At 49.0% G+C, this 9,981-nt stretch overlaps 1 protein-coding gene across 1 annotated transcript; it reads right to left on the minus strand.

Moving 5' to 3' along the window:
* Positions 1-1,855: 1,855 nt before the first annotated feature.
* On the minus strand, positions 1,856-7,173 carry LOC102033358 (keratin, type II cytoskeletal 5-like). Its single transcript, XM_014310924.1, has 10 exons — positions 6,900-7,173; positions 6,445-6,746; positions 5,399-5,619; positions 4,571-4,631; positions 3,950-4,045; positions 3,680-3,844; positions 3,433-3,558; positions 2,913-3,133; positions 2,766-2,800; positions 1,856-2,355 (listed from the first exon to the last, which is right to left on the minus strand). The coding sequence occupies exons 1-10, from the start codon at positions 7,171-7,173 to the stop codon at positions 1,856-1,858; spliced, it is 2,001 nt and encodes a 666-aa protein (XP_014166399.1).
* Between the last annotated feature and the right edge of the window lie 2,808 nt (positions 7,174-9,981).

Below are 9,981 nucleotides of genomic sequence, written 5' to 3' on the forward strand. Positions count from 1 at the left end.
GAAAGCAAAAACTGAATCCTGAGGTTTTGCCTGGATGCCCCAAACCCTCCCTTCCATGGAAGAAAATATTTTGAATTAACCCAAATAAGTTAATAAATGAATGATGATTAATTATCTTGTCACTTATGGATAAAACTCCACTCTCTTTCTCTTCCTCCTCTTCCTCCTCCAGTTTTTTCCAATTCTTGAATTTATTTTGGGACAACCAATTTCAAGATTTTCATTATAACTTAATCATAATTTCAAAGCTTTTCCCTGGAAGTAAAGAAAATATGCCTCCAGCTCATTCTGATGAAGGTTGGAAATATTTTCTATTGCTGGTTCTGGTTTAGAATAAAAAGATAAATAAAAAGTACAAATAAATTACAATCTGGTTTTATTGGACACGTTCCAGAGAGAGGAAGGGAAACACGGAGTCTCATCACTATTACGGAAGTATAAAAAGCTGCAATTTTCTTTTTTAATGGTGCTTTCCAAAAATAAAAAGACACAGTGGAAGGCTAGAGGGGTACATTCCACCAGAAAAGGGGAAAACAGATTTGGGATGCTGGAGTTCCTTTGGGATCCTGCTCTCGACTGCCTTGTTTCCCACACACTGGGCTGAAACCGGCTGCACTTCTCGGTTTCCCAAAGGTCTTTCTTGTGGCAGAAGAACCCACACAGGGAAGAGATGCTGGAATTCCCCCAGGAGCTGTGGACATGGCCCTTCAGGCAGCTTTTCCAGCGTGATTTTCGCAATCTCAGACTTTCCCCACCTGCTGTGACCAAGGCCACGGGGAAAGACACCAAGACTTGGATGCTGGAGGATCTGGGAATTTTTGAAGACATTCCAGCAACACCTTGCATGGGACAGAGCAGAAACTCCATTTAACAGCAAGCACTGATCTTGCTTTAGAAGAATTCATTGTGTCAGACATTATTTAGAATTTTAAAATCCTATAATTTAGAAAACAAGCCCTTTTTCATAGGTTCTGGATCAATCACTGGTGAATCCTCTGACAAAAGCCACCCTCGAAGTTACATGTAAGGGCCACTGTGGGCAAACTCGTTTAAGAAGAGAAAGGACAGGAAGGGGAGAGTGATTTGGGAAAAGCTTTTTGATAAGCTCGTGGCACACTGAATTCTCATCTGTGGGTGGAGGGATCTCAGGTTGCTACTCCAACATTAGTGCTCCGAATCCCTGGTCAGGCTCAAGTGCCTGAGCTGACTCAGCGGCAAAACTTGACAATATCTGGAAGAATCATATCTTTCAAAACTTGTCTGTGAATGGAGGAAAGAGGGATTTTCCATCTCACCAGAGTGACTCAGAATGAAGAAAATTTTAAGAGGGACATTACAAGCCACTGCCTGGGATCTTTGAGTAGCCTCCAGGGGTATTTCTAGACAGCAGAAAAATAACCCAGACCTCTGATGCAGACGAGCTTGTCTTGTGAAGGAGTGAGTTGGGCTCATTCCAGCAGTGAAGGCAAAGCAGGGTGAGCTAAACACACATTCCCAGCCCATCCCTGGGCTTCTGGGATGAAGAAGCCAGAACTGAGCTAAAACTTTCCCTGCTATTTGCTGTTTCATCTGAAGGCTGTGGGTGGCCACAATCACAAATTGTTTGGCCTTATTAAACACAAATGGAAAACCAAACCAATTCCCCATTCAGAACAATCACTTAGGCCCGTGTTTTCCTTTAACTCCTGTTCCAGGGGCTTGGAGAGCTCTGATTTCTGTGTGTTCCACTGCTTTTCTTGACCCGAGATCCAAATGCGTGAGAACTACAGAGCAGGAGCAGGGCAGGGGCAGCTGGAAGGGTGGAGGTGGGGGAGAACAGTGGGCAGGAGGAACAGAGGAGGGTCTGGGCTTGGCTTTACTCAGGCTCTGTGGCATTCTTCAGGCTTTGGCTTTTTATGCTCTTTTTGCTGGAAGAGGTTTTGGAGACAATTTTCACACCTGGGTTGGTGCCTTTTGCACTTCCAGAGCTGAAATTCCCTCCACTGGTGCTCAGGGCGCTGCTGCCACCCCCGGCATGGCTGTAGCTGCCAGCAGTGCCCAGACCACTCCCTCCTCCAAATCCACCTCCAAGACCACCTCCAGCCCCAAGTCCGAGTCCTCCTCCACTTCCAAAACTGTAGCTTCCTCCTCCTCCTCCTCCTCCTCCTCCACCGCCAGCTCCAAGACCAAAACTGCTCCCGCCGCCTCCTCCAAGGCCAAAACCATTTCCAACACCTCCTCCAAGGCCAAAGCTGCTTCCACCACCTCCTCCAAGGCCAAAACCACTTCCGCCGCCTCCTCCACTCAGGCTCAGTCCACCAAATCCTCCTCCTAAGCCAGCTCCACCAGCAATGCCGGAGCTGGAGCTGATGACTGCTGCAAGGAAAAGGAATCAGAGGGTTGGACATCTGCTTGGCAGCCATGGAATCATGGGATGGGCTGGGCTGGAAGGGGCCATAAAAGTCATCCCATCCCTGCCCCTGCCATGGGCAGGGACTCCTTCCATTATCCCAGGCTGCTCCCCCGCCCCCCTCCAACCTGGCCTTGGGCACTTCCAGGGAAGGGGCAGTTACAGTTTCTCTGGGAAGGCACCCAGTTCCAGGAAGCACCATCATCAGGACCTTGACCCACAGGACCTGAACCCAACTTCCATCCCCTGCACAAGCCCATAATGACAGGGGAAGGCTCCAAAAGTCTTATGTGGGGCAAAATTTCCCTTTCCCCATGGTTTCTCCCAGGCGTTGCTCCCAAAGCCAGACTTTGGGATCCAGAACTGTGATACTTACAGTAGCTGATGGGGTTCAGTCCCTCCCCACTGAGCCTGTTGGGGGATTAGAGAAGATTAGAGCAAAATTATGGATACAGGGAGAGGAACCAATCTCTGATGGGAAAAGCGACAGTCACTATTATCCCCACAAGGATTTTGCTCCCACCTGCTCTCCTCGCCCTCCAGCAGCTTCCTGTAGGTTGCGATCTCAATGTCCAGGGCCAGCTTGATGTTCATGAGCTCCTGGTACTCCCGGAGCTGCCGGGCCATGTCAGCCTTGGCTTTCTGCAGGGCGTCTTCCAGGTCAATCATCTTTGCCTTGGCGTCCTTGAGGGCCATCTCCCCGCGCTCCTCTGAGTCTCCAATGGCTGTCTGCAGGGTGGCACACTGCAAGGGATGGGGGGACTTGGAAAGTTGCTCTTCGCTTTGGGTGAGAGTCACCCAAGGAAGAAACCCATTCTGGCTGTGATGTTCATGGAAAATGTTCCAGCTGAGCTGACACGGCTGGAGCTGAGATGCCAGGCTGGCAAGAACAACTTAATAGTTAAATTTTACAGAGTGAAGCCCTTTCCATGTGGGAATTCAACACCTTTAACAAGGCTGGAAAAGTCCCTGATCAGCAAACTGAGCTGTGGTGTTGAGGGACAACAGAATGGGGCTCTGTTGGCTCCTTTTGCCATTCCTACCTGGTTCCTCGTGTTCTCTATCTCGGAGCGGATCCTCTGGATGAGCCGGTTGAGCTCTGAGATTTCACCCTTCGTGTTGCGCAGGTCATCACCGTGTTTCCCAGCCGTGGCCTGCAGCTCCTCAAACTGAGGTGAGAAGGAAGATGTAACCTGAACCATCTGAGGTGTCTGGCTGGAGGAGACATGACTCAAACAGCCCGTCTTAGGGGCAGCAGGGATTTCATGTGGCAATGATGGGTCAGCTCACCTTGGTTTGGTACCAAGCCTCGGCCTCGGCGCGGCTCCGGTTGGCGATGTCCTCGTACTGAGCTTTGACTTCGGCAATGATGCTGCTCAGGTCCAGGTCCCGGTTGTTGTCCATGGACAGGATGACAGCGGTGTCAGACACTTGGGCGCTGAGCTGGGCCAGCTCCTGTGGGAAGCACACGGGAGCTGCACTTACCTTTCCCAACCCTCAGAGTGGTGGCATTCCTAGCCAAGGACAACGGCAGGGCAGGAATCGGGGATTTGTCTGTACCGCCTCATAGAGAGCTCGAAGGAAGTTGAGTTCATCACTCAGGGCATCCACCTTGGCCTCCAGCTCCACCTTGTTCATGTAAGCAGCATCCACGTCCTGGAAAAGAGCAGCTGTGGGGACACCTGTGGCACCTGGATTCTCTTCTCAGCCAGGAAGAAATTCCTAGCCACAGCCAAGAAACAGCCAAGCATGGAGACAAGGCTTCCCCTTTCCCTGATGCCTGGTAGAGAAGCTGTGCTTGGCACATCCTGCTGGAAGAGCACCAAGATGGCATCTCTTGCCCCAGAAAAGTGCTGTGTGTAATTTGGAAGTGGATAAAGAGGGAGGTCCTGGCTCTTTGGCCTTGGTACCTGGGATTCCCAAGCATAACTGACCCCCTTTGTCTCCACCTGGTCTGTTTTGCACCTCTGTGTGTTGTGGAACCAGAGTGGGAGGAGATTTTGCTTCCTTCCTACAAGTCATTCCATTCCTTTCCCGCAATACCATGAACAAATGGTGATTTAAAACCCTTCTAAAGGATGAGGATGCAGCTCCATGAGATCTCCCATCCCTCAGGATATTCCCAGTCTGCGCAATGGTTGGGATTGGCTCAGCATCTGCAGCACCTCCTGTCTCACCCACCTTCTTGAGCACCACAAATTCGTTCTCTGCTGCCGTGCGCCGGTTGATTTCCTCTTCATATCTACAGAGATAAGGGGAAAGAGGTGCTGGATCAGACCTCGAGAAGCAGAACAGGTGTCCAGGTGGGACTGCAAAGTGATCTGGACTGGGGGTGGCATCTCCAAATCAGCCTCCTGGGAACTGTCCAGCTCCAATGTGTGAGATTCCCCTTTCTCAGAAGGCTGAAAGGACATTTTTGACTTAATGCAGATGGAACAAGGAAGGTAAAGCTGGTTTAGAGAATTTTTCTTTGCAAGAGCCATCACAAGGTGCTGTGTCCTGGCTGAATCTCTATTTTTTGATGGGAAAAATGTCAATGGACCCTTTTTGGTGCGGTTGAGGAAAATGGGTCCCGCAGGGAGAGATAGGGGGTATTGGAGGTGATTAGAGATGTTCTGTGTTACATGTTGGAGCACCAACTGGAGACACTTTTTCCCCTTTCCTAGAGAAATTTCCATTAATACTTCAGTCTGGATGTTTGACTTTCAGAAATTGAAATTTTTGACATGAATCATAGAATCATGGAATTACAGCATCATAGAATGATAGAATCAGCTGAGTTGGAAGGCACCCATGAGGATCCTTGAGTCCAACTCCTAGCCCTGCGCAGGACACCCCACCAACCCCACCCTGTGCCTGAGAGCATTGTCCAAACACTCCTGGTGCTCTGGTAGCCATGGGACCGTGACCATTCCCTGGGGAGCCTGTTCAGTGCCTGACCACCCTCTGAGTGAAAACTCCTGCTGCTCAATGCTCAGCTGAACCATTTACAGCCCATTTCACACTCACTTGTTTTTGAAGTCCTCCACGAGGTCCTGCATGTTCTTCAGCTCCCCATCCATGCGTCCCCGCTCATTGAGCAGGTTGGCCAGCTGCCGCCGCAGGTTGTTGATGTAGGCCTCGAACAGCGGGTCCAGGTTGCTCTTGCCAGAATTGTTTTTTTGGCCCTGCTCCTGCAGAAGGGTCCATTTGGTCTCCAGCACCTTGTTCTGCTGCTCCAGGAAGCGAACCTGAGCGTTGGGAAGCAGAAGAGGCTTAGGCAGCAGATACCTGTGAGCTGACAGCGGATATTCAACATTGGCAGTTATGCATGGCAGTACCCAAGGGATTCCCGAACTAAGAGTTTCCAAACTGAGAATATCCTCTAGATTATCCAGGGCTATGTTAGCCTAACCTGTGGCTGAGCAAATCCACCCTTAGTGGACAGTTCTCTTCAGAGGCAATTTGGTTTAGGAAGCCAACAAGCAATGGTAAGAAAACTTGGGTTCAGGTCTTTCTTCATCAGACAGTGAAGTTCTTCTTTCACACCCTCTGGGGTTTCTTTCTTTGTAAGACACATATCTTTCTTCATTAAAGCCAAGGTCTGAGTACTAATGCTAAAATTGCTTAATTGCCCTTCCTTTTGCTCACACATACAACATATTTATCCAATTAAAAGCTGAGGAAGGACTTGAGTGGTTGAGTCAATTGAGTCAATATAAAAAGGATTTTATCTTGCAGGCAATAAACAACAAAGAGCAAGACATCTGCTGTGATTGCCCAGAGAGTGAGTTGGGTTGAGCCACTAGACCTGGACCCAAAAGTGACTTATACCATTTCAACTAACCTGTGTTGTTTCTCGGGCACAAAACCTGGATCTAATCCCATTACTACAATTTTCTTCTCTTGTTTTCTGCCCTGTCAATGTTCAGAAGGACATTATTGTTTGAGAGACTTAACGAAGGCATGCAGGGAGAAAATGTGTGAAAGACTAGAGATCTCTAAAGTCGTATTTTGGTGCCTACTAGATCCTCACTCCCCCACTACCACAGATCCACAGCACCCAACAGTCTCACCTTGTCAATGAAAGAAGCAAATTTGTTGTTGAGGGTCTTGATCTGCTCCTTCTCATCTTTCCGCACCTGTTGGATGTTTGGATCTATCTCCAGGTTCAGCGGTGCCAGGAGGCTCTGGTTTACAGTCACTTCTTGGATTGTACCCACTCCAGGAGGGCCCCCAGAAAATCCCATGGGGTTCCTGCCACCTCCCAGCCCTGCAGGGAATCCTCCCAGTCCACCAAAGCCAAACCCTCCACCACCTCCGTGACCACCACCATAGCCAAGCCCACCAGCACCTCCACCAAAGCCAAGTCCACCACCTCCACCACCAAGCCCCAGCCCAAGGCCACCACCAGCTCCACCACCACCAAACCCACCTCCTCCACCACCAAGCCCCAGCCCAAGGCCACCACCAGCTCCACCACTTCCAAGCCCAAAGCCACCCCCCAGGCCAGAGCCACCAGCAGCTCCACTTCCAAAAGCAGCTCGGAAGCTGCTTCCAACCCCGATGGAAATCCTCTTGCTACCACCAAGGTTGTAGAGGCTCCTGCTGCCAAAACCTCCACCACCACCAGAACTGCCGCTACCACCGCCTCCTCCAATGAGCCTCCCAAAGCCTCCTCCTCCTCCTCCTCGTGCCACAGACACAGAGCTAAAGCCAGCCCTGTTGCTGCTTGGAATTATGGCCGAGGCAGCGCTGTAGGATCGGCCTCCCCCTCCCGCCCTCATGCTGAGTGCCCGGTTCATCGCGGCGGCAGAGAAGGGCCCCGCACAGCCAGAGAGACTCTGCAGCTCTCTGAGGAAAGGGAATGCGGGTGCCCCTTTTATCCCCCAGGGATCTGGGCTTGGCTGCATGGAAGTCCAGTGATCAATTTAGTGCCTTCATGGTTTTGACGTGCCAGGAGGCAGCTGTCTCCCTGAGACTTGTTAAACCCTGATTGCGCCCAAACACGCCTCCTGGGGCTGGATCTGCTCAGCTGGAAGAGTTATCTAACACCCAGATTGGCAGGGAGAACTCAGCCTGGTGCAAAACCTCTGTCTCCTCACAGAGATGGGTTATTTCATTTTGTATTATTTTGCTTAACCCTGGAGGTGTCCAAGGCCAGGTTGTGAGGGCTTGGAGCAACCTGGGTTAATGCAAGGTGCCGCTGTCTGGGGGGGGGAAGGAATGAGATGGTCTTTGGGATTCCTTCCAACCCAAACCATTCTGGGATTCCATGATTCTCTAATTTCCTTACTGTGAAAAAAAAAAATTAAAATGTTATAAAGCCAGAAATAATGTCTTTGATTCCCAATTCTGCTTAAAGGATGCAGCACATCAACACAGAGATCAGTGGAGAGTCCTCTGGACTAACTCAAGTGAAAGACAGTGAGAACAAAATGGTTAAATCTGAACAAAAATAATTCATGGGGTTTCTTCACCTGAAGGCAGAAGTCGGCTTGATGTTCATGAAACCTGACATCCCTTTTTGGGCTCTAATTTATCCAGTTTGCTGTTTCTACTCCCTGGGCAGGGACTTTCTCTTTGGGATGACTTGACAAAGAGGTCCTGATCAGTTTTTCCTCTTTCTCCTTTCCAGATGTAAATACCACCTCAAATTTTGCCCATTTATATTCATTATTAAGCCTATGGCAGGCTTTCTAGGCTATTCCTCTGGATATTTGTATTTCCAGAGGACAACTCCATTCCACACAGAGGCTGTGTTGTGATTTCTCCAGCTAGCTGATGATGTGATTGATGCATTTTCAGCTTGACTAAAAACCATTTCAAAAAAAAGAGGCAGATTTTCTGAAAAACTCTCTGCCCATCTCTGTGGAACGATGTCATTTGCCCACTTTAGGATATAGTCAGTCCTGAGTTTCTGGCTCTCTCTAGCTGATTTCTTCTAAAGACCTTTGAACTTTCCATCCAAAATGCTACCGAAAGCAGATTTAACCAGCATGAAAAATACTCCCACAAATTCTCCTTATTTTACTTCCTGGAGTCCTTGGAAAAAAAAAAAAAAGATAAATTCAACAGGGTGTGGTGACATTTTCTGGTATCTCAGACTTTGTGGAACTGCAGTGTTGAGAGTATTTTATCCCTCGCATGTCAGAGCTCAGCTGTTTTTTGTCATGGGGCTGCCCTGGTGGCTTTACCTGAATTCTGCAGGACTGGAGCTTAAATATATTTACAGGACAGGACTCCACTTGCCTTTCAAAACACATCCCTGTGCCCCAGAGCTACAAAACCATTAAGGAACTAAAATCCCACTGGCATCTTTGGAAGAACACTTAAACAGGTGCTACTGAATACAGAAGACCACATATCTGATTATCCCTGGAGAAATGCTGCTGGGCAGGCTCAGATGGAGAGCTGGGGCACTGAAAGAGAATTTCCCTTTGCAGTGAGAAATTATTCCAAGATGGTGCAGGTCAGCTTGTTTCTTTTTGGAAAAAGTGGGTCTGAACCTGGAATGTCACTTGAAATTCATGAGCATCCATTGCCTCCATGATTTGCATAAAATTCAAAGCCAGGGTGCGATGGGAAAATGAGATTTTGTCTTCATGGTTCCTTGACCCCAGTAAAGGCAGCTTGTCCTGAAGCTGAAGAACGGGTTCAGATCAGATGTTAGAGCTGAATGAATGTAATGGGATTAAAGGTGGGGCTGCCAAGAAGAAAGAGGGAATTGTCACTTCAGGCTCCCACACTCTTCTCCCCTCGGCTCGTTATCCACAGGGTATGTGAGAGATGCAAAGGCCACCTGAAAAATGCTCGTTTCCCTCCTGGGGTGCTTGATGGAGTGGAGGAGCCGAGGGCTGGGGCTCCAAACCCAGAGGCAGATGTGGCATTTTCATGTCTGTTTGCATCAACTCTGCCAGGCTCTGGGCTCAAGCTGAAAGAGGGAAAGTCAAAGTTAAATATAGGGAAGAAATTCCTCCCTGTGTGGGTGGGGAGGCCCTGCAGTGGATTTCCCAGAGAAGCTGTGGTTGCCCCATCCCTCAAAGGGTCCAAGGCTAGGCTGAATGGGGCTTGGAGCAACCTGGGATAGTGGAAGTTGTCCCTGGCCATGGCAGGGGGTGGAATAAGACAGTTTATAAAATCCTTCTAACCCAACCATTCCGTGAATCCATAGTTTTGGACTCTATCAATTTACAAAAGGGTCTGTCCAGATTTACACTGTGCAGGATTTGACCTCCATCCACCCCAAACCCACATTCCCAGCTTCTTTCTCTCCAAAATACCCTGATCTACATGAACATCTTCAAGCAGGCAGCAGCAAACATGGCTTTTGCAATAGTTGGGAGTTGAGGACAGGGATGATTAAAGGTTTTTTCCCAGAAATGCAAGAGCTGCCAGACTGCTTTTGCCCCCTGGGGAGCTGGCTGGTGTTTGGTGTTCAGGTATTGCTTTGCAGGGAGATGATCAACATAAATTATGAGCTGCTGGGGCACTGGAAGCTTCTTGTTTTGGGTGTTTCTGCTTGGTATTTACATAGAAATGAGATGGAGCCTGAGTCGTGTTCATGGAGCAGAAAAGACAAAGACAACATTTCCAAAAACATCTTTAGCAGA

Source organism: Geospiza fortis, unplaced genomic scaffold (genome assembly GCF_000277835.1).
Source record: "Geospiza fortis unplaced genomic scaffold, GeoFor_1.0 scaffold635, whole genome shotgun sequence".
NCBI classification, from domain to species: domain Eukaryota; kingdom Metazoa; phylum Chordata; class Aves; order Passeriformes; family Thraupidae; genus Geospiza; species Geospiza fortis.

Bases quoted from the DNA above. Each gene is read 5' to 3' on its own strand.
- LOC102033358 (XM_014310924.1), bottom strand. From the start codon at position 7,173: ATGAACCGGGCACTCAGCATGAGGGCGGGAGGGGGAGGCCGATCCTAC. The intron at 3,134-3,432 runs GTAGGAATGGCA...CATCCCTTGCAG, and splicing joins TAGAGAACACGAGGAACCAG to TGTGCCACCCTGCAGACAGC. The intron at 2,356-2,765 runs GTAAGTATCACA...TTTTCCTTGCAG, and splicing joins ACTGAACCCCATCAGCTACT to CAGTCATCAGCTCCAGCTCC.